Source organism: Pelophylax lessonae, assembly GCF_965119305.1.
Source record: "Pelophylax lessonae genome assembly, chromosome: 3".
Lineage (NCBI taxonomy): Eukaryota > Metazoa > Chordata > Amphibia > Anura > Ranidae > Pelophylax > Pelophylax lessonae.
Genome location: NC_138770.1, coordinates 636,503,022 through 636,528,243, shown reverse-complemented (window position 1 = coordinate 636,528,243; position 25,222 = coordinate 636,503,022). Strand labels below are relative to the sequence as shown.

The window sequence follows — 25,222 nt, the reverse complement described above, 5'->3', positions numbered from 1 at the left end:
GCTGTTCTCCTGATTCTTACTACAAACCCATCCTCCTCACTTTATTTCTATTGGGGTAGGAGGAGTATGTAATTTACAGATAATGTAATGTAAAGATAGCTTGGAAGGAAGAGTTTTTTTTTTTCATTTTCCAACGACACCGTATTTCTGGAAAGGTATGAAAAAAAGTAAATGAATGCAGTCAGTCTAAGGATTGGTAAGCTGCAATACACAGCAGGTAAAATAAGTATTGAACACGTCATTTTTCTAAATATATTTCTAAAGGTGTTATTGACAAAAAAAATAAGTTCAGAAATTAAGTTATGTGCAATAGAATGGGACACAGGTAAAAAGTATTGAACACGCTAACTGAAATTATTTTAATGCTTCTTACAAAATCCTTTGTTGGTAATGACAGTTTAAAACCCCTCCTGTATGGAGAAACTAGTCGCATGCATTGCTCAGGTGTGATTTTGGCCCATTCTTCCACACAAACCGTCTTCAAATCTTGAAGGTTTCCTGGGCCTCTATGAGCTCTGATCTTTAGTTCTTCCCATAGATTTTCAATTGGATTTAAATCAGGTGATTGGCCGGGCCATTCTAGCAGCTTTATTTTCTTTCTTTGAAACCAATTGGGAGTTTCCTTGGCTTTGTGTTTGGGATCATTGTCTTTCTAAAATGTCCACCCCTCGTTTGATTTTTGTCATCCTGGTAGATAGCAGGAGATTTTTATCAAGAATGTCTTGGTACATTTTTCCATTCGTACTTCTTTCAATGATATGAAGTTTGCCACTACCACATGCTGAAAAACAGCCCTACACCATGATGTTCACATCTCCAAACTTCACTGTTGGTATGGGGGTGTTTTTGGGGTGTTGTGCAGTGCCATTTGACCTCCAAACATGGTGTGTATTATGGCATCCAAAGAGTACAATTTCGGTCTCAACTGACCAGACTATATTCTCCCAGTAACACGCTTGTCTAAATGTTGTACAGCAAACTTTTTAAATGAGCTTCAACTTGCTTTTTCTTCATTCTTGCGTGATGAGCGTGCATACAGGCTATAGTGGTTGAGTGCATTACTTATTGTTTTCTTTGAAACAATTGTACCTGCTAATTTCAGGTTTTTCTTAAGCTCTCCACAAGTGGTCCTTGGCTCTTGGACAACTCTTCTGATAATTATTTTCACTCCTCTGTCAGAAGCACCTGACTGTGGCCGGTTTATGGTGAAATTATATTCTTTCCACTTTTGAATTTTGGCCCAAACAGTGCTCACTGGTACATTCAGAAATTTAGAAATCCTTCTGTAACCAATGCAATCAGTATGTTTTGCAACAATAAGGTAGCAGGGTTCTTGAGAGAGCTCTTTGCTTTTACCCATCATGAGATGACACCTTGGTCATGAAACACCTTTTTATAGGTCATCTGTTTAGACTGAACCAGTTAACAATAATTTGCACTGACAAGGGGCAGGATTGCTTTCTAATTACTGATAGATTTTAGCTGGTGTCTTGGCTTTCCATGTTTTTTTGCACCTCCCTTTCTTCATGTGTTTTTAGACAGAAAGACCTATAACTTCCTAGTCCATTGGCAGAGCAACCACCTAGCTTCCTATACACGCTCCCAAGAACAATGAAGAATGGGTTGATACGTTAGAATCCAGACATCGGGACCATGTTTTTTTTAACCACTCCCTACCACAGTACGTCATATGACGTCCTGGGATTTGAGTGGAGATAGCTAAACAATGCCTACAGTTACAAGCATCATTCAGATATAATTTTTTTTTTTAACCAGCGATTCCCTTCACCATAAGAACAATCATAGCAGCTGTTCAGCCACTTAAATGTGCTTACAGGCCCCCCCCCCACCCTCCAGTACTCCAGAATCCGCCAGCTGCGGAAGTACACCATAGAGAATACAGAGGACCAGATTGACCCCGGCAGTCTCTGAGTCTTGGAGGCGGCCCGTGCATGACATTATGATGTCTTGTCTGGCCTGGCAGTTGTAAATACTGCCGTGATCTCGGCTTTCCAGCCAAGATCATTTTTTTTTTTTTCTTTTTTGATCTTAGGCTTTCCAGCCTGTAGGAGAGATCTGAGGTCTTATTGACCCCAGATCGCTCTATAAAGAGGACCTGTCATGCACTATTCCTATTACCAGATATGTTTACATTCCTTGTAATAGGAGTAAAAGTGATGAAAAATAATTAAGGGAAAGTGTAAAAAAAAAAAAAAAAAAGCAGAAGTGAATGCATATGTACGTCGCGCCCACATATGTAAATGGCGTTCAATCCACATATGTGAGGTGTCGTCGCTAGAGCGAGAACAACAATTCTAGCCCAAGACCTCCTCTAGAACTCTAAACAGGTAACCTGTAAAAATTTTTAAAGTGTTGTCTATGGAGATTTTTAAGTACCCAAGTTAAGCGGCATTCCTCGAGTGTGCTGTTCAGCAGGGAATGATGCACCTGCACCGGAAGTGACGAGCAGGGCCGGTGCAGGCGCATTGACTCCTGGGATCGATGACGTTCATCTCCCAGGAGTCAATGCAAGGAGGAAGTGACGACGTGGGCCGCGGCCGCAGAGGGAGGAAGAGAAGGGAAGGTAAGTATATTTTCTTTAAAAACAAGGTAAGTGAATCAAAAAAAAAAATGTATTTATCCAATTGTTTTTCAGGTAATTTAGAGCAAGTGGGCGGGGAAAAGTTCATTTTGAGGGTAAAACCCCGCTTTAAGATAGAAGAGGATTTGTTTTTTTCATTGTGTCCTTAGGTGATGGACCTTTTTTGCTCTGGAGAAATATTAATTTAAATCGGACATTTTTTTCATCTAAATCTTCTGTCAATTTCTGACCGCTTATTGCATTGCACTACCCAGCAGTTCCCAGATTGGTTATCCTCGATATGTACCTCAGGAACCATACCCAGAACCCACCTGTTAGGAGCCCACCTTGGCCTGAAGCACAACGTGTGAAGTTAGCTGCAGGGTGCTATATAGGTCCAGGGTTGTAGTTCTTTTATGTGGTTTCTAGACCCTGAAGACCCCTTTGGGGGGGGGGGGGGTTATGCCCACCATGACAGACAAAGCCATGACCTCTAATAGGTCCAGTGTCATAGATAAGTTAAGACCTAGTTTTCTTGTATATCAATACTGACTCCTGGCTTCAAACACAATATAAACAGAGCAGAGCGGTTTAGTGGCACTCTCTGCCATATTGTCTTCAAGGCTTCCAAAGCACTTATGGGTTTGGTTGTTTTTCCCTCCTATCTGAACTCAGTCTCAGAGAGATGAGGTAACTGCATCATGCGTCCTAGTTGACATGTACCCCCCCCCCCCCCCCATCCTGTTCGGCTGAGAACACACGCAGTATGTTGCTGCATTCCCATTGCTATCTTTTACAGAGACACAGCCACCGGCTTTTAGCAGCTCCTTCTCTCAACTTGCAAGAACCCCATCCATTTCACAATTCTCACTAGCAGTGGTGGATCACAGGTACAAGGAAGCTGGGACTAAAGGCTAGTACAACATGCTATCTGCTGACAGCCTACAGGAAACCCAGAACACTGCTCAAGGTGATAGCTGTTCCCTTGTCTTGGAGTAATGTCCTATAATAAAACTGATCCCCCCTCGCCTGACTCTAGCTCACTCTCAGGCACGCACCATGCAGCCCATCTGACAAAAGCAGATTTCTCCTCCACTCTGTTGGTTTTTTGGAAAACTAGAACCTTCAGTTTCCAGAAGCCAGAATTTCTACTCGTCCTTTATTCCCCATGATCCTTTTCAGGAATTAGAGAGGAAACTTCCTTTACTGGATGAAAGTATAAGGAAACCCTCAATTTGTACCAGAAGCATCAAAGAATCTTCTGAAGCTTATGAGGTACAAGCTACTGCTTCCCGCCCAATACTTTCCACTGATGTGGTGCGTGCGCACTAGCCTTTGCCTAACATCACCTGAGTCTCTACAGCCAAAACAAATCCCTATGGGTAAGTTGAAGTATAAAAAAACCATTCCCATGGTGGATACTGTTCTTTCCATTCTCCATAGACCTCTTACCTTTCCTATCAAGGATGTTCCCTCTTTTGACGTTTTGAGCCCTCCTAGAGATTTTGGTTGCTCTTGCAGGTCCAGCTTTGCACCCAGCAATTGCTGCCATGTCTATATTACCAGATTACAAAGTCGAAATATAAGAAAATGGCATGACTTTTGAGGCACTGTGCAACAAAACAGTTTTTCATAAAACACATAGTTTTAATAATGCATCTCTTATAAAACAAATGAATGAGAGAATTGATGGACTTTAGTGGCACAACATGACCTTACAACAATAATAATTGTTAAAAATATTTATTAAATTCATAAAACCTCACATATACATTGATAAATTCATTAATAAAAACATTACTTTCTAAATGGATAAAAATTTAGCCCAGCACTACAAAGGACCTTCAAACCTGGATATGAAAATAGCCCGCTCAAAAATGTGTATACTATGCTGGTCAAAGACCAATCCATAAAACAGGTGGTGGTAATCAATATCCAGATAGTAGGTTCCAATGATAGAAGATAGATGAAGCTCAATATATTTAGTGCTCAATAGCGCTTCCTCAGGAGCATATTATCTTAAAGCTTGAAGGTTTTATCTAAACTCATAGTAATAAGCCAAATAAAGTGATCACAGGAGGCATCAAGCACTGTGCAGAGTAGTACACCCTAAACAGTTGTGGAGATGGGGGGTACATCTATACTGATTAATGAATATATTATACATTTGGTAAGACATTATTGCTTGTAGCGGATCAACCATTAATATTCAGGAAGGCTAGAAAACCAATCCTCTTCTTTTTTTTATAAAAGTCGTTAGTGGTTATAATAGTAAGTGATCACGCATGTCCTCAGAAAAGTGACCGAATCGCCTAAGATCAATCCACCGATTGGTAATCAACACAGGGCTACTATAGCTAGTGCTTCTAAGGTTCCTACATGTCCATACAATGCCAAGCTGGAATGCTCTGTGAGGTTTTATGAATTTAATAAAGAAATATTTTTAACAATTATTATTGTAAGATCATGTTGTGCCACTGAAGTCCATAAATTCTCTCATTCATTTGTTCACGTAATTTAGGATGAGGCACAGTGTACAGTACTAGTGTCCACAGTGCCACTCTGTGGTGACACGTTTTTTGTTTAACATAATATATATTTTTTTATATATAATATATATTTATTTATAAAAGGCAAACTTGTACGCATTGAGCTTTGTAACCGTCTATTGTATGGGAGACGTTGGTTCTCATGTAAGCTGCTGTACTCTAAGCAGGCGATATTTATTGTGAAAGGAGCCATGTTTTTTTTTTTTAATCCTTATTTATAGGCATACAGAAAACAATGAGTCAATAAGAACAAAAGACTCCAACATAATTTTGGTGACATAAGAAATGACAGGTCTCAGAGACATATTGCTCCCACAAAGTCAAATGCCCTGTGTAACCCAGGAGCATAGTGCGGAAATAATCACAACAGATTAGTGCAGAGAGCAAGCAAAAAAGATTTCCAATAAAAGCCCAAACAAGGGCTTAGTACAAGAGCCTATTGGGACCTGAAAAGGCAGAAGAAACACGTAGAGGAGTCAGGGGGGAAAGGGCAAAAGGAAGAGGAGAATAGAAAAGAAAAAAGACTCAGAACAGAGAACCCCCCGTCTGCCACCTGGGGGAGGAGGGGTAAAAACAGCATTTAAACATTTAAAAAAAAATCAAACCACCCCAAGTAAAGCATCATGAAAATCTATCTTGAAAAATGTGAGGTACATATCCGTATTCAGATTCAAGAAACCTACACCATCCGCTCCTTGTCAAAAGGTGGTAAAATCAATCCATAATGCCCAAATCTTGTACAACTGAGAGTATGTATGGACACGTTGATACCGCCACTCCTCTGCTGATTGGATTCCCCGTACCCTTATGAGCCAGTCTCTCTCTCTCATTTGGGGAAGTGGATAATGCTTTTAATAGTCTTTTAAACCCATTTGTAAATTTGTACAAGTTTTCATTTTGTAAGAGATGTATTCATTTTCTTATATGTCTACTTAAGCATTTGTGATTTGGGATGTGGCACTTTTTTGAGCCCATATGAACTATCAATGATTTTTAAATTGCTAGACTTTCGCTAACTATTGGAGACACATGAATAGAGACCAGGAAACTCTTTGATGCCCCCCCATTTCAGAACAATTAGAACGGATGCATTCAGCCCTATTTTGCATTGATTCCCCTGAAAATGTAATTTGACAAGCTTCACAAATCACTCTTACCTCTGTACACCTGCACAGTATTTTTGTCTGAAAGCTTGGGTTGCTGAACATTCTTGCGTTTTGATGGTCATTTTTAGGTGATAAATTCATCAAGGAAGTAATTGGGGAAGAGGCGTTCTCACCCCATAATAAAAAGTCTATCTCTCTTATACCTGCAGCGTCCGCCTCAACCCAAAGAATTAGATCCTTTTGTTCTTCTCATGCCTCCAATCCTGGCCTACCAAGCCTTCCTAGAAACTCTCTTTATAATGAAGGGGGACATCTGCTGGCCTTTGCGCCTGTCTGGATCTGAGATGTTCCAGACCTCTGAGTCCAATCTGTCCTATCTAAGGAATACAAAACAGAGTTTCAATCCCTGGTCTCTCCAAGCTTTTTACCTTCAATTGTTCCAGCTTCAGACCAAAAGAAAGGCAGATTTAATGGCTGCCTTGCACCAACTTCAAGCACAAGGGGTGGTTGTACCAGTTCCTCCAGCATAAAGATTTTCAGGTTTCTGTTCAAACCCATTCACAGTATGAAAACCAAATGAGGGCATCCACTCAATATGGGACTTTAAATATCTAAACGGATTTCTTTATCTACTGAAAATCCAGAGATCTGTCATTGCTTCTCTCAGACTATGGGAATTTCTTGCGTCAGTAGACAAACAATATGCCTATCGACAGATCTCCATTTTCCCATCAAACACTTCCTGCGTTTTGTTGTGGAAGACCAGCACTTCCAGTTTGTAGCACTACCATTCGGGCTCTTATATGCACAGAATTCACAAACATGCTTGCCCTGCTTCTGACTTTTTTTCAAACCCAGATCATTCAGGTCACAGGTTACCTGGATGGCTCTTCAACCAAGACCCTAACTGCCAGCACCCTAATGACCAGCCAGTTCCTCTAAACCTGTGACATGATAATCAACTTTCCAAAATCCGCTTTCCAGTCCACACACTGGGGTTGATTTACTATCACTGAAGGGTGAAAAAGGGGTGCCGCTCTGCATAGAAACCATTTGGCTTTGAGGCCTTTTTTTTTTGTCAAAGCTTAATTGAACAAGTTGAAGTTAGAAGTTGATTGACTACCATGCACAGCTGCACCAGATTTTGCACTCTCCAGTTTTAGTTAATTAACCCCACTGTCTGGAGTACCTTGGTCTAATCATGGACACAGCCCAAGTTAGAATAATTTTCCCCCAGTAAAATATTGAACCCTACTGTCCAACTCTTTGCATCCCCCTCTCAATTTGCTTCTGCATGTGTGTACAGTAAGTCAAAATTCCCAATTTTGATCCTATGTTAAAGGCAGGCCATACAAGTTTTGAATCTTGCTGAACCGGCCGAGATTCAAACCATGTGTGGGCAGGCTGAATGTCCTAAGTTGATTGATCAACTTGGGTACAACCAGCCTGCTGGATTTTACTTGCGATTATCGCTAGCGGCTGGTTCAGCCGCTAGCAATCATTGCTGTCTTCTGCCAACGGGGATGGCTTCTCATGCTCCCCCCTCACCCCACTGGGAGAATACAATGGCTCGGAAGGAGGGATTCCTGCATCAACACTGTCTGTGTTGATGGGGAAGACCAGGAAATTTCTCTCACTGTGCGTATGGCCGGCTTAACTGTAAATTAATTTGAATGTAGAAGCCAGTCCTTTGCCCCCTCTCTTCTTCAAAGAATCTATTTGCAGTACGGATTAAGGCTTTGTCCTTTTTTTTGTCCTTTTTTTTTTTTACTTTTTTCTCTTTCTTATTCTACTACTGATGTAATGTGTATGCTTAAAGCGCCTGAGCCGTTGCTCTGTGTGTCAATTCGCACATGGAGCATGGCTCAGCCCCGCCCACCATTCTCTCCTCATTGGCTCACTGCTTGTGTTTGACAGTAGTGGGAGCCAATGGCTCCCACTGCTGTCTCAGCGAATGAGGAGGAAGAGATTTGGCAGAGCATTGCTCCTTGTGCACATCGCTGGTTCAAGATGGGACTAAGGTAGGTATTAGGGGGTTGCTATGGGGGCTGCTGCACACAGGTGCTTTTTTTGCATTTATGCATGAAGTTAAAAAACCTTGGCCTCTTACAACTGCTTAAATTTTCTGTGTACACAGTTTTTCCAGTGTTCACCAAAAGATGACCACTGTAACCCCTAATTGTTACAGCCATTGTCTGCATAGTGCAGTTCACAGCAGTCAAAAGTGAGAAGCCCTGCATGCATGGAAATCTGAAGAAAGTTTTTGGTCTTCCTTCCGCTCACAAAGCACCATGATGTGGAAATGTTCTACTTTCACAGTCCTGTAAGAAATAAAATGATGAAAGCCAGAGGGAATTTTAAAAGAATACTTTGGGGGTGTCAAAATAGTATTTAACTTTGAGAGGATAAAGTGTGCATTGTGGGGACACAATTCCGTACCAGTTACAGAAGTGGGTGCTGTTTTTCTTGTCTCTCATCACTCTAGAAGTTCATGCCGCAGTCTTTCTGGAAGTTCGAGTTAACGTTTTGGCCTGATTTCGGGCCAGACAAATTCTTGGCCAAATAAAGCAGCGCTGTAAAAGAAACATTTTTGTTTTGCTTTAAGTTATCATTTTAGTGCTGGCATTTCTGCCAAAAGTGTATTTGGGTTTTTATTTTATTTTTTTTTAACCACGAGCAAAGGTTTTAGGTCTTTCCAGTCCACGCACTGTCCGTATGAGGAGTCTAAAGATGAATGTGTTCAACTGTGATTTGAATTGTAGGTAAAAGCATGATTTTTTCTTTTAGTTTTGGATAGAGTGGAAAAGGGTTGGACTCTATAATGCAGGGTTTCTCAACTAGGGTTCATACAGAGGTTTTTGGGGTTTCTTGAGCTGCCTCTCAGATAAGTTCCCACTGACACCATTGATCTTCTTAGCTGTAAGGGGGTAATTCTTTCCAATGACCACAAGTGTAAGGAGCATTCTTCCCACTGACCATCACACTAATGTATCATGAGTTGTAGATGTAGTTTTTTTTTTTTTTTAAGAGGGGTTCCCTGAGATCGTAAAGGTATTTCAATGGTTCCTTCGTGTTGAAAGGTTAAAGTTTGCTCTAATGAGTTTTTATTTCTGCCGCCGCAGGGTTGATTCACCCCTCTCTTCCCTAGTGACTTTTGCCAAGCTTGCCATGCACCAGTAGAATTTAATTCAAACCTTCATATGGAAATTATGAAAAATATTTTTTTAGTGCATTCCATCTTATTTTCATTGAGTTAAATTCAGTTTCAGAATTTCATCCAGACCTGCTACTTGAATGGAATCCCAGATGTATTAAACAGGTTTCTTTTGTGCTTAGAATATACTCATTAGGCTGGCAATAAATGGATCGAAATTCGACCGGTTAAGCAGGGGCTATCTGAATTTCAATCCATTTGTGCCCACCCCTGCTCAAAAGAAATTAAACAAGCTTGTTGGAATTTTTTTTTTCAATCAGCCATTGCAACCAATGGAGGCATCCCTGTTATAATACAAGGGGGGAGATTTGCTAAAACTGGAGCATGCAAAATTTGGTGCAGCTCTACATAGAAACCAATATACTTCCAGGTTTTATTGTCGAATACACCCTTGGGACTTGTCATGCGACTTTGAACTGTCAAGTCGCATTACAAGTCCAGATGGTGTATTCGACAATAAGACATGGAAGTAGATTGACAAGTCGCACCCCTTTTGCAGCAATGGAACTGTTCAAATCGCTGCAACTTTGAAAAAGACTCCTTCACCATTTCTGGTGCAATTTCAGTGCGACTTGCATTAACATCTATTGATGTCAGCAAGCTGCACATGACATCGCACTGATAGTCTGCTTTGTAGTCCCGCTGATGTAGCGCAGCTTCAAAGCCGCACTGGTGTGAACCAGAGCTAATCGAACAAGCTGAAGTTAGAAGCTGATTGACTACCAAGGACAGCACCGGATTCTGAGTGCTCCAGTTTTAGTAAATCTCCCTTAATGTGTCAGGGGGGAGGATTCCTCGATTGTCTGGATGGAGGAATCTGTTTTTTTTTTTTTTTCAACCTGCTGGCTAACTGAAAGAAAAATTATCAATCAATGACCAGCCTCACAATAGGTAGGATTTTTCCCAAACAAAAACCACATTCTCATTAAAAATTTTGTTTTCCATCTTGCCCCATTACATTTTCTTGTCAAAAGATCATCGATTTGAGCTTTAAGTAAGTGGAAAATCACAGATTTTAGAGTTGTCATTACAGCAGGTTTTGAGGGGAAAAGGAGAAAAAAGTTCTGGTGACAATTGTCTAAGATGTAAATTTCCCTCACTTTGTTGGGAATTCATCTCACTTTTTGTTTTGCCCCCAAGATAGGAAGTGAAGCAAAATCTCCCCAGTGAGACACAGACCTCAATAAGTAACCTAATAAGAGTTTTAACCCTTCGCTACTCTGTCTAAAAATGGAAAGAAAAGTTCTTGCTATACATTTACCTTAAATTAGAACATTTGATGAATGATGCAAAATGTTTGTTGTAGTAAAATGAATGTTACAATCTTGTGTATGATCTACATTTTTCAGTGGTCAGAGTGTTAATGGACGTCCTTGAGCGTGAAATTGTACAAGCAGAGAGTTCCTTGCTGGAAGCTGCATCCTCGTTTCCTTTGTATGGCCGAGTGCACTGTGTCATCGGGGCATTGGAGCAGTTGTCTGTGGGGTAAGAGACATTACTAAAGCCGGTCTGCAACCTAATCTAGTGTGCATTCCCAAATAATGATGCAGATCTGCTATTGACTTTTTTTCTCCCCCATTTTCAGCTTGCGTGCACACGCCTGCACCTAAAATGATACGTTTACCTTGAGCCTAGGTTTACACTGATGCGATGCAGGAAACACAGTGAATCCTGTGCTTTTCTCACACCACATTGCAATAAAACCTGTTTAGTTTTGGGCACTAGTTCATAAAAAGGATATCGGGGAACTGGAGAAAGCACAGAGAAGGGCAACCAAACTGATACAAGGGATGGAGGAGCTCAGCTATAAGAAAAGATTAGAAGAGCTGAATTTATTCTGTTGAGAAAAGGAGATTAAGGGGGGGGGGGGTATGATAAACATGTATAAATACATACGTGGTCCATATAGTGATCTGGGTGTTGAGTTATTTACCTTAAGATCATCACAGAGGACAAGAGGGCACTCTTTATGTCTAGAGGAAAACATTTAATCTCCAAATACGGAAAAGGCTTCTTCACAGTAACAGCTGTTGAATAGTGGAATAGATTCTCTCAAGATCTGGTTCGGTCCAGCTCAGTAGATTGCTTAAAAAAAAGGCCTGGATAATTGGATACTAACATTTATAGGTAAAGTGGATCCAGGGAAAATCCGATTGCCTGTTGGGGGATCAGGAAGGATTTTTTTCCCCCTGTTGAAGTAAATTGGTTCATGCTTTATTGGGGTTTTTATTTTGTCTTCCTCTTGATCAACTGTAGGTGTTCATAGTTTTATATGGAGGTTTTTGGTTTTTTTTTTTTTTTTTTTTTTTCTGTGTTGGTCAAGCTGGATGGACTTTTTTCAACCAGATTAACCATGTAACTCAGCATGGCGCGATTTTGGAAAAGATTTCCGTACTATGATGCAATCCCAGCACAATTTTAGCCCCATAGAATATGCAAACCATATCCAAGTTGCATCACATATTTACACTGTAAACCAGATCAAAATTGTACTGCAGCAGTGTGAACCTGGCCCTAATTTTATCTTGTATAGGGTAAAGTTATTCGTTTCTTGGTTGTTTTGTGATTTGACATTTCTGCTGCTTTTGTTTCTTTTTATCATCGTTATGTGTTGATAATCTTTACACTATATAAGATAGTTATTGATGAAAATGTCTGTGATTGTCCTCAGGAGTCTCCTGGCGGTTGAGGATTGGAGAAAGTTGGTATTGCAGCTGATTACATTGTCTTACCGCCTCTCTGCCATTGTCTCACCTGTTGTCCACAGTTCTTCTCCAGAAGGTCTTATGCCAATGGATACCGAATCAGGTAATTCATTCTTATGCTCAGGTAGTGATAACTATTTTTAGTGTAAAGGGATGCTAGGAAATGGTTCATATAAATGTTTTAAAATGCAGAGATGGTTTGTTTTGTAAAAGTTGCACATTAAAAGTTAAGAGTTCTAGAAAATACTGTTGCAATACCGTTGGACAGCTTTATTTAAAAAAGAAGTATTGCAGACATTAATGGCTGTGTGTTGAGTCGGAGTCCTTTCACGGGCGCTACGTATGTCCGTTTTTCCTCCCATCCGTTTGCGGATGGAAAACGGACATAATGTATGTCTATGGGATTGCTGACGTTAGCGGATGACCATCCGCTGACATCCGTTTTGCGTCCATTCCGTTCCGTTCTGTTCCGTTTTTTGAGACGGAAGAGAACCCTATTTTTCTTCCGTTTAAAAAAAATGGAACGGATACAAAAACGGATGTCAGCGGTTTCATCCGGTAACGTCCGCAATCCCATAAACCTACATTATGTCTGTTTTTCATCCGCAAACGGATGGATGAAAAATGGACACATGGAACGGACACTACAAAAGTCTCATCTGTGTCCATTTAAAACATGAATGTCCAACCTTTTGGCTTCTCTGGGCCACATTTGAGTGTAGAGAAATTTTCTCGGGCCGCATATAAAATATATACTATTAGTTAAGGTATATAAGTAATAAAACGCTGCCGCGCCCTTCCCGTGCTGCCGTACCCCCCCCCCCCCCCGCACTAATTTAACACAACTAGTGGATGACCCCCTCCGAGGCTGCCTCTGTGGCCATGCACCCGACTCGATTTCCTTCCTCCCAGCAAAAAAAAAAAAAAAAATTGTCAGGGGCCAGTGGGCCGCATTGCCTTCTGTTCCAGGCCGCATGCGGCCCCCGGGCCGCAGGTTGGACATGCCTGATTTAAAAGAAAAAAAAAAGTCACTGAGCGGAAAAAAAAATGGATCGTGCCGTGTGAAAGGACCCTTATTTTCGGGAGACAGAAAATTTACTGTTATATAAGCTGTACAACTCACTACATTGTAGCAAAGTGTCATTTCTTCAGTGTTGTCACATGAAAAGATATAATAAAATATTTACAAAATTGTGAGGGGTGTACTCACTTTTGTGAGATACTGTAACTTTTCTATTCAGATCCCAGAATTGCAATTGTTTAAAGCTCAGTACATTTGGTATATATTAGCAAACTGCATTACAGATTTTGTTTGTTAATCAGCCATGGCCTAAGAAAAAAAATCCTGTCCTTTCTCTCTGTGGGGAAGCAGAGAACTCTATGAAGGTTTGACACGCCTCTTCATAGAGTTCTCTGCTTCCCACAGAGAGAAAGGACAGGATTTTTTTTCTTAGGTCATGGCTGATTAACAAAAAAAATCTGTAATGCAGTTAGCTAATATACACCAAATGTATTGAGCTTTAAACAGTTGCAAATCTGGGATCCGAATATAAAACATTATATATCTCTCAACTTTAAAAAGAAGAAAAAAAAAAAGCCTCTCTCCCCCCTTCTCTAAGGCCTGTATTACATGGGCTTCAGCTTGTGTAAGAGCAGTGTGAAAACCAAAAGCCAAAGCTCTGCATTCAGTAGAGAGCATGAGATTTTTTGATATTCCAAGTTGTAGGCCTGACTAATTAGAGAGTGTGTTGGTACTTCTGCAGTGAGGCCACTGCTTCCCTACAGAGATCAAAGGTTCCTCTCTGCTGCTGCCTCCTGGCGATAATCCTTTATACTCAGTGGCTGCTTTAGAAAGGAAAACAAACTATAAGATATTAAATACCTTTTGTTTTTTTGTACCTGTAATGGAATTAGCTTATTTAAACTGAAAGTGCAATCTGGCTTTATTACTTCAACACAGGTCTGTCTGATGTGTGGAAAATCATACAATTTGGGAATCCAAAATCTACATAAGCGTGCATAGAGAAATAAAAAGAAATTGCTATTTGCCTAAATTGCCAATTAACCACTTTTGGACCGGAAGAATTTGCCCCCTTAATGACCAGGCCCTATTTTGCAATTCGGCACTGCGTTATTTTAACGGACAATTGCGCGGTCTTGTGACGCTGTACCCAAACGAAGTTGACGTCCTTTCTTTCTTACAAATAGAGCTTTCTTTTGGTGGTATTTGATCACCTGTGCGATTTTTATTTTTTGCGCTACAAACATAAAAACAGCGACAATTTTGAAAAAAAAAAAAAATATTTTTCACATTCTGCTATATGACCTTCTCAATAAAAAATCAAAATTATTTAACATTTTAGGCCAATTTGTTTTCTGCTACATATTTTTGGTAAAAAATATCGCAATAAGCGTATTTTGATTGTTTTGCACAAAAGTTATTGCGTCTACTACCTACGGGAAAGATTTGTCATTTTTAATGTTTTTTTTTTTACTAGTAATTGCAGCGATCTTCAATTTTATGCGGGACTTTGACATTGCGGCAGACAGATCGGACCCCCTTACTGACATTTTTGACGCTTTTGGGGGTACCAGTGACATTACTACAGTAATCGGTGCTAAAAATATGCACTGTTACTGTAATAATGACACTGGCAGGGAAGGGGTTAACAATATTGGTTGGTGACCCTAGGGGAGAGATTCTAACTGGGAGGGGGTGGGCTTGTGAAGTGATTACAGAGACATGCGATCCTTTATGGTAGGATCACATGGTCTCTGTGATCATTGCAGGGAGGACGGACAGCTGTGTTTACATCAGCCGACCGTCCTTCTCTGTCAGCGGGGAGAGATCGCTGGTGTCAGGCGGCAATCGGGGCCGCCTGACACAGGCATCGGCTTCCCCGCTGACAATCGGGAGTGGGAGCACGCTGGTGGCAGCGCACACTCACCCCCTAGCGGCCTTCAGGCGAGCGACGTATACCTATGTTGATTTGCCTGTAGGAGCCAGACTGTCGCAGTAAATATGCTGTAGGCAGTCGGCAAGTGGTTAATTTGCTCCTCCTCAGTAGTGGTCAGGTGCTAACTGATTGAGTAAATAGCTCCTAAAGCTGGCCATACATTATACAATTTTCTTATTCAATATTCATTAGATTACTATCAACTTTGTAGTGACTTCATATTATATGGTTTTGGTAACTCCAAAAGAAAATTGTACAAGAAAATTGTATAATGTATGCCTTATGATGTAGGTTAAATGGTAGCATTTAGTAATCATTAATTGCACTTGATCACACAATGCTGCAATTGTGTGCAATTAATCACTGCTACTTTAGCATTATTTGCAACCAAAGTAACCGATTACCAAACCCCAACTTAATATCCGAAAAAAAAAAAAAAACGCAAATCTTTCAGATAAAAAAACACTTCTGCTGGCCACAGACACGGACAAAAAAATGACCAAGCAAATTAATGCAACCACTATGAAAGGATCTAAAGGGGTAGCAGTGAGTTGCCTCTATCCATTTGGTCATTTAAAGTGGAACTTTACCTATAACAACTTAATGAAAAAGAATGTCTTTAGCAAGGAACATCCTTTCCTTTCATTAATAATTATGCTACAGCATGTGCTGTAAATTGCCTCCCACATTGCTCCTGTTTCTTCTTGCTGGAGGCCGCCATTTTGCTGAAGCCCAGATCCCTAAACAGCAATAAATCATAGGGCATAACTAAACCCATTGATTTAACCATTTAAAAAAAGTTGCATTCCTGCAATGCCGGGATTTCCAACTCTCACATTTGCTTGTGTTCTTAACCAAACTATCAAATGGCTGGTGTCATAGCTAATCTCATGTGCAGCACCATGGCAGTTGCAAATCAAACAAAAGCAGTTTCCTTGGCTGTAAAGGATAGGAGGGTTTAATTACGCTCTAACGCTGTCAGCTGATCGGCCCCTGCACATTTTTCAGTGCCTAAAAAATGGAGAGCAACGGAGCATGTGCAGAGCAGGGTGGGATAGTTTATTACTGGATGTTAACCTCCCTGATGGTAATCCTGAGTGTTGCTCGGGGGTTAATTTTCAGTACCAAAAGCTGTAACCCCCGAGCCACACTCTGGACGATCTACGGTATTTGTTTCTATGATCCTCTGATGTCCTCCGGCCGATGCCGGTGTTCTATTAGAATACTGCTACCTATCAGATTCTGCAAATGGAAGTGACAGCTGAGAAAACTTACTGCGCATGCGCCATGCATTCCAACATGGGCACTATGCGTTCCGATAGCTTTCCTAATGTGACCGAAAACTAAGCAGCTGCGGACATCTTCTTACACCCATGCAAGTCTTCACCTTTTGGGTGAATTAGAGCGCAGACTGTGAGCCAGGTCTTTTTGTCCAACATCAGTGCCTGATCTCACAAATGCACTTCTGGAAGAAAAATCAAACATTCCCATAGACACACTCCTAAACCTTGTGATGCCATTAAAGTTTGTGTGTGTAAAAGCAGGCATCCCATTACTTTTGGTAATAAAGTGTGTGTATATATAATATATATATAAAACAGCTCCCGGTCCCTGTTTGTGTTGGATTGCATGTTTAGGTGATGACCGGAGATGCCGTGACTGGTGGATACAGTTTCTATCCTGGACAGCGTGCTTCTCCCCCTTTTGTGTGTATGGACTGTGTGTATTACAGCCAGTTTACTGTACTTCAGACTTTAGGGGAGGCGGACTATGACCAGTGGGAGTAGGAAATATTCTGGTAACAAGAGGAGTAAACAATGCCAAATCTTTTATGCATCGTTGGTGTCAGTGGGAGGAATAGTGCCCCATAGTAGTTGGTGTCAGTGGGAGGAATAGTGCCCCATCATTGGTGTCAGTGGGAGGAATAGTGCCCCATCGTTGGTGTCAGTGGGAGGAATAGTGCCCCATCGTTGATATCAGTGGGAGGAAAAGTGCCCCATCGTTGATATCAGTGGGAGGAAAAGTGCCCCACCATTGATGTCAGTGGGAGGAATAGTGCCCCATCATTGATGGCAGTGGGAAGAATAGTGCCTCATCATTGGTGTCAGTGGGAGGAATAGTGCCCCATCATTGGTGTCAGTGGGAGGAATAGTTCCCCCATCATTGGTGTCAGTGGGAGGAATAGTTCCCCCATCATTGGTGTCAGTGGGAGGAATAGTTCCCCCATCATTGGTGTCAGTGGGAGGAATAGTTCCCCCATCATTGGTGTCAGTGGGAGGAATAGTTCCCCCATCATTGGTGTCAGTGGGAGGTATAGTTCCCCCATCATTGGTGTCAGTGGGAGGAATAGTTCCTCCATCATTGGTGTCAATGGGTGAAAGGGTGCCCATCACTGGTATCTATGGGAGGAAAAGTCCTCCATTGTTGGTGTCTGTGGCAAGAATTATGTCCCTATTGCTGGTGTTGGTATGAGGAATAATGCCCCAAGGGCCCGATAAAGGCAAGCAAAGGGTTGCAGTTTGGAGAAATGCTTAAATAATGCATTACAATTTAACTAAACCCATTCCATTTTAGGCGACTAAAATGTACTGGAGATTTTAGTTGACTAAAATACGACTAAAACTAAAAATGACATTTTAGTAAAAAAACTAGGACTAAAACTACATTGAAAGTTGCCGTAAAAAAATTAACACTGGTTATACTGGTGTTGATGGCACATCTCTAAACTTTGACAAAATGTCTAAGAATCACCCCCGATAGAGGGTTTAGGGGGACAGAAGCTCTGTGCCTACAAAGGAGAAAGGATTTCAGGGTAGTTTAGGATTCAAAATGGAAAACTGTAACACTCACCCATTGTCCTCATTTCTTTTTTTATATGTAAAAAAAAAAGTGATTTTTTTTTTTTTAAATATGTGCCAACAATTTGTGAATATCCCAATTTTCTCTTTGTGTTTTGAGCAATGCTTGTTGCTTTACTCTTCTTTAATGTACTTCTCTTTTAATGCATTTTGTCTCATGACCTTTTATTTCCATAGCTGTTAACAGTTGATCTGTATGAGACTATTTTGTGTCTGCTCCTTTGTGCCAAACGGCACAACCGCCGTGCCTTCAGACGTTTTGGGTCTTGTTACCTAAAACAGTCAGGGCACAGTGATGAACTCTGGGAGACAAAGCTGTTTGCGGTTCACTGTTCCCCACTGACTGTGCTCATTGTCTCTCGCAGAAGCCGCGGCTCAGTTGCACATGATAATGAGTGAGATCAAACCACGGGACACAAATGATTACTTCACGCAGCCAAGAATATTACAGAAAGACTATGACCTACATTCCCAGGCCCTCCCCGAAGACCGTGTACCGTCCAATACCCTCTGTGCAGAAATGAAAGGTAATGACATGTCATTAAAGCAATTAAAAACCTGATTAGTCAGCTATGTTGATGGACTGCTGAAAACTGGCCTAACAAAAAGTGCGCTGATGAACCGAAAATATTAATTGTTCTGTACAGTTTACAGCTGGCCCAGATTCTGCCAGAATTTGGGACCAGAAGCATTCTAGAACACCAGTCCTGCCATCACATGTTCCAGATTTGGTTCTGGGCTCGCTGTAAACAAACAACAGGCTTTTAGCGTTTAATGCCCCCCTGTCATTTTACATTTTCCTTGTGGGCTCACCAGGCTTTGATCAAACTCTGTGGCCTTAAGTAGTGCCGACAAGTTAAGGAATTCCTTTTTCTTTGCCATTAAAGATTTAGCAGCATGGGACTGCTGGCTTGCTTTGTATCGAGCCACTGTTTAAAGCTATATGAAAATATATGCGGCGCCGATCTGCCCTATGATGTGAATAATGAGGATTGACTGGATACACCTGCATACATGGGAACATGGCAGTTTCATGGAATAGGGCTCCCACACTCCTTTTTAGTAAATATTCTCATGCGTTAGTGAAGCCTTAAAGGGAACCTATTGCATTCCCCTAAATCGCACAAAGATGCAGAGAAGATCCTACAGGTACCTTTTTATTATGGCTACAATTCCCATTCTGTGCTGCCAGTGAGCCCTCTGACCTTGGGTGCTTACTATATTCTAGTCCTCCATTTAAATGTGTATCTAAAACAAAGGTGAAAATTTAGAGTGGTATTGAACCCAAAACCAAAAATTTAATATATTGCAGCCTACCAATCATTAGATGTGGTGGCTGCATTCATTTTCCTTATTAAGGCTTTTTTTTTTTCTGTTTTCACATGATGATTTGGTCAGTAACACAGCTCCTGTATTAGAATGCTCCCACTCTGGGTGAAGGAGCACAGGGGGCACCTTTGAATGACAGCATTGCCGGTCGGTGGGGGGGGGGGGGGGGGGGGGTAGTGTTGGATGTACTAGCAGATTTATGTTCCATCTGAGTTTTTATTAAGGCCCCTTTCACACAGGCGGACCGTTCAGATCAGGCTGTCCGTTTTTTTGGCGGATCTGAACGGTCCCCCCATGCATCTCTATGGGTCATCGGATGTCAGCGGAGACATGTTCGCTGACACCCGATCCGATCCGTCAAATCTGGATGGATGGAAACCCTATTTTCCATCCGTCCAGTGGATCCGTTCTCATCTGATTCCCCCATAGAGATCTATGGGGCTGTGACAGCTGTGTCTCCACACACAGCGCGGAGAACAGCTGTCATTCTCCTGCTCAGCGGGGGATCGGCAGATCGATCCCCCGCTGAGAAAAGCGGAGTCCGTTTGACGGACTTACTGTGTGAAAGGAGCCTAAAGGTTTATACAAGATGCAAAAAAAAAAACATCCACTAAGGACAACAACAAAAATCAAAGTACAATAAAAAATGAGCACAAGCATCCTTCACAAAGCTACTCCTCTTACAGTGGATACCCACTCCTATACTGAACAAAATTTTAAATGCAACACTTGTTTTTGCCCCCATTTTTCATGAGCTGATTTCAAAGATCTAAGAGAACTTAGGATTCATCCGTGAAGAGAAAAACTCTCCAAAGTGACAGACGCCATGGGATGTGAGCATTTGCCCACTCAAGTCGGTTATGACGACGAACTGCAGTCAGGTGGAACCCCTGATGAGGACATTGTGCATACAGATGACCTTCCCTGAGACGGTTTCTGACAGTTTGTGCAGAAATTCTTTGGTTAGGCAAACCGATGGTTGCAGCAGCTGTCCGGGTGGCTGGTCTCAGAGGATCTTGGAGGTGAAGATGCTGGATGTGGAGGTCCTGGGCTGGTGTGGTTACACGTGGTTTGTGGTTGTGAGGCCGGTTGGATGTACTGCCGAATTCTCTGAACTGCCTTTGGAGACAGTTTATGGTAGAGAAATGAACATTCAATTCACGGTCAACAGCTCTGGTGGACATTCCTGCAGTCAGCATGCCAATTGCACCCTCCCTCAAAACTTGCGACATCTGTGGCATTGTGCTGTGTGATAAAACTGCACATTTTAGAGTGGCCTTTTATTGTGGCCAGCCTAAGGCACACCTGTGCAATAATCATGCTGTCTAATAAGCATCTTGATATGTCACTTGAGTCTGATAAGCATCTTGAAAGGCCACTCTAAAATGTGCAGTTTTATTGTATTAGGAGGGTCCAGGGGGGGTTTCGGAAAACCAATCAGTATCTGGTGTGACCACCATTTGCCTCACGCAGTTGATCAGGTCGGCCACACCTGTGAGGTGGATGGATTATCTCGGCAATGGAGAAGTGCCTCACTAACACAGATTTAGACAGATTTCTGAACGATATTTGAGAGAAATCGGCCTTTTGTGTACATAGAAAAAGTCTTCTTAGATCTTTGAGTTCAACTCATGAAAAATGGGGGCAAAAACAAAAGTGTTGCATTTATAGTCTTGTTCAGTGTATATGCGTAAATGGGCTCACCTATTACAAAGACCGATTTCTCTGCAGATGTGAGATAAGATCTGGACTTGAGCTTTTAGGCCCCTTTCACACTTGTGTACGACCTGAAAGTCACACGGCTTTGACGCGACTTGAGAAGCAATGCCTGTGTAATTTTGAGGTCTATGGACTTCAAGTTGCATCAAAGTCGAAACGAAGTAGTGCAGGGACTACTTTGAAGTCGCACAGATATGAATGGTACTCTTTGGAAATCATGGGGTACAACTTGTCATGCGACCTTGCCGTCCCAAATGGCAAGACAAGTCGCACACGTGTGAAAGGAGCCTTTAATCTTCTAAATGCGTGGTGCAGAGAGAGACCACTCTAAAAATGTTGATGTTTTGGTATGGCTGAGCAGGAGGTCATCACACCATCAGGACCCCTCCTGCTCAGCCATGTGTTCGCTCTGTGGTGTTGAAGTAGGGTCACTTTTCCATATCTTTTGGCTTTGTCCCCAAATACGCCCTTTTTGGACCAAGGTGATGATGTTACTCCAGAAGGTGTTGGGTCTGTCTCTACCGCTTGATCTTGTTTATTATTTATTGGGTCTTTCTTTCTGCGGTATTGCAAAGCCTGTTAAGCCACTGACTTCCTACATTCTTTTGGCCGCCAAGAAAGCTATTCCACTATGTTGGTGGTCAACCGTACCTCCCTCTGTCTCGATTTCTTCAGCTCATAGCTGAAATCCGGAGAATGGAATGCCTAACTGCTACTGTACATGATGCTTTTCCACAATTTAATAACATTTGGGAAATCTGCGACCAATCTGAGTTTGGAGTCCTGTTGCTTTCAGGGGGGTAAATAAAACGTGAAAAAAGAATTACAATATTAAACAAATCAAACAAACATTAAGGCTCCATTCACATCTTGGTGTTGCGGATCCCAAATCACGACAAATTGCGGGACGCCCATGCAATTGCCGTCCCTTCCATTTACACCCCAAACGCGGCGCAATTTTGCTGCGATTGTCGTCCGACGAATCACGGTAAAATCACGCAAACAGAATCGGTAAAATGGTGCAACGGGCGTCCCCCCAATTCTGTTTGCACAATTTTACTGCGATTCGTTGGTAGACAATCGCGGAAAAATAGCGCCACATTTGGGGTGCAATTGGAATTGACGGGAATTGCGAGGGCATCCCGCAATTTGCTGTGAACAGAGCCGTAACAGTGACCTGGGACTGGGTGATGACCGTACAGAGTACAAAGCCCACGCCCATACTTAAAATGAGGTATGAATAGATAATTAGGCCCCCGGAGAATACGTGCATCATAGGGGCAATAAGGACAATGGGGTGCTAGCTATACTGTCAGGAGCCAAACAAGGCAGGTGAATAGAGAATAGGCCTGAGGAAGATGGATGGGCAATGCTGATGAGGACCATCCTACTGCTGTACTAGCAGATTTGGATACACTAACAAATTTAAGCCAAACTCCAGCTAACACTTTATATTCCGTTTTTTTTTTTTTTTTTGCCTTTTGGGATAAAGGTTTTACATAAAGAAGTAAAAGCTGATCATTAAAAGCACCCCTGTCAGTGGTAAATGGTGTATCTCAGCCCTCTAACTGCTACATCTGCAGGACAGCCTGTTCTGTTAAAAAATATGATTTACTGGCGGGATCAACAGGGAAAAAAAAAGCCTAAAGTAGAAAACGAAGAATTGGTAAGCTGTAATATAATAAATGTATGCTTTTGTGTTTAATATAAAATATATTGCAGCTTATCAGTCCTCAGATGTGTTGGCTGCAAAAGTTTTCTTTAAGTTCATTTATTAAAGGAAAAACACTTTCCACTTTACAAAGTGACGTATGTGTGTGGGGTTAGGTCCCTTTCACACCAGCGGATCGATCGGACCACTCATTGTTCTCTATGTGGCGGCGGATGTCAGAGCGGACACGTGTCCACTTTCACCTGCCAGCATCTGATCTGATCTGCTAAAAACAGACGGATGGGATATGTTCTCCATCCTTCCGGGGGATCAGATGACAATCATATAGTAATCGACAGGTAGTCCATTTCCATCTGACCGCCCCATAGAGAACAATGGGCTGTGTCCAAGACCGCTCTGTATAGCGGAGCGGACACAGACCTGTCATCCACCTGCTCAGTGGGGATCAGCAGAGACATCTCTCGCTGAGCAGGCAGGCCCACTTGGATGGATTCTGCCTCGTTGGAAAGCGACCCTATAGATTTTTTATAAAAGCTGCAATTTTGTTTCATTTGGAAAAGAAAAACATTGCAATGCGTTTGCAACTTGAAAAGCCCTGCAGCTGGCTTAGACCTGGTTCACACCTATGTGTTTTTTTTAGTGCTTTTTACAGAAACTCACTACAGTCCATTTAATATAGTTTCCTATGGGGCACATTCACATGTGTGCTTTTTTCAGCCACTGCACTTTTGGAAAGGGTCAGGGAATTTTTAATAAGCAAAATGGTATGTTTTTGGTTCAATAGACTTCAAAGGAAAAGCTGCAGAAAAGCATGTAGAGCGTTTTTGCATTTTCTTAATCTGGCCAACAACAAATTGCCCCCCCAAAAAAAGCATAAAAAACGCGTGGGCAGAAAACACGTGGGCAAAAAGCCCTGCAGAAACAAATCAAAATGCATAGATGTGAACCAGGCCTTATTTGTTTGCCCTAGGGTCCCAAGGACCTAGCTATCATATGGGTACTTAAAGTGACACTAAACACACACTGTTTAATTTACATGATCTCCTCTATTTCTGTATATGGATGATGGCACTGTAATTATTTTAATTTAAAAAAAAACAAAAACGTGGTGAACACCCATGCGATCCGATTCTGGTGCGGACCCAAAAAAGGGTCCTGTGCTAGTTGTGTCTGAATGCGATGCAAATTCAGCCATACAATCTGTATGGGCTGAATTTGCATCACACAAACATCGCATGTAAGTTGCAAAGCAGTGCGCCCTGAATCACATGCGATGTCTGTCATCGCATATGTGATCCGGCTCTAAAGGATGTGCTATTTGTTTGTTTTTTATAGGCTTTTTGGGAATTTTTTTTATTTTATTGTTGAAAACCTTTTGAAATTTTCCTTTTTTATTTGTTATTCATCCGTTCTTTTGTTTCTAAAGTGGCTGTAGGCATGTCCTTCAACAACTTTTTATCGGTATTGTTAATAGCAGAGGTGTTTGAGGCAGATTCACAGCTATGAGCAGTCTTATAGCATCTCTTCAGATTTAGATCAATAGGATGCTTTTAAAACAGAGAAAGCAAATACAAGTCAGTTTTTGGTTTTATAATTTTTTTTTTTACTGCTCTTTAGTTGAAAATGATTAGCAAAGAGTATAGTCCTGCAGCCTGAAACCTCTGCCGCTTTCTGTTTCCAGCTAAGCGTGTCTCTGTCCTGTAAACTTAAAGTGTTTCTAAAGGCAAGATTTTTTTTTTTTTAAAACAACAAACATGTTATACTTGCTTGCTCTGTGCAATGGTTTTGCACAGAGCTGCCCCGATCCGCTTATTTTTGGATCTCCCACCAATGATCCTGACTCCTCCCTCCTGCCGAATGCCACCAATAGCAAGCCTCCAGCTATGGGGGCTCCTCCTCCTGGCTCCTCCCCCCCCCAGAATGCCACCAATAGTAAACATCCAGCTATGGGGGCTCCTCCTCCTGGCTCCTTCCCCCTGTGGAATGCCACCAATAGCAAGCCTCCAGCTATGAGGGTGCTCGAGCAGGCATCCTTCTGTGAATGGACGTTGTCCATTTATACTCAGAGTGCAGCTCAGCTCTGCCCCCTGCTCTCTCCTCATTGGCTCACTGGCTGCGATTGTGACTGCCAATGGCTTCTGCTGGTGTATCACCAATGAGGAGAGAGAGACCTTGGGGAGCCACTGCTCTCATAAACATTGCTGGATCCAGATGGGGCTTGGGTAAGTATTTGGGGAGGGCGAACACCCAGAATTTTTTTTTTACCTAAAAGCATACATTGCATACAAGCATACATCCCTAGAAGGGATAATAGATGTGGGGGAACTGATAGGAGACAGAGAGGGACAGCTGGGGTACAGGAGCTGAGAGTGGAAAGTGAGGGATGCAGAGACACAGGAACTGAGAGAGGACAGTGAGGGACAGCAGGGAGGAGGAACTGAGGCATAGCAGAAGTGCCAGAACTGAAAATGGACAGTGAGAAACAGTAGAAACTCAGAAGCAGAGAGGCGACAATGCGGTACAGGAGAGACA

The 25,222-nt window shown here is 41.9% G+C and overlaps 1 protein-coding gene across 2 annotated transcripts in view; it reads left to right on the top strand.

The window, feature by feature from the left end:
- THADA (THADA armadillo repeat containing) overlaps window positions 1-25,222 on the top strand; it is a 1,178,628-nt gene that overhangs the window by 147,339 nt on the left and 1,006,067 nt on the right. For both annotated transcript variants that reach the window (XM_082249837.1, XM_082249838.1), the window contains exons 18-20: window positions 10,800-10,935; window positions 12,122-12,258; window positions 18,336-18,497. In XM_082249837.1, the coding sequence (XP_082105963.1) occupies window positions 10,800-10,935; window positions 12,122-12,258; window positions 18,336-18,497 (435 nt within the window). The remainder of the gene's footprint in view (window positions 1-10,799; window positions 10,936-12,121; window positions 12,259-18,335; window positions 18,498-25,222) is intronic.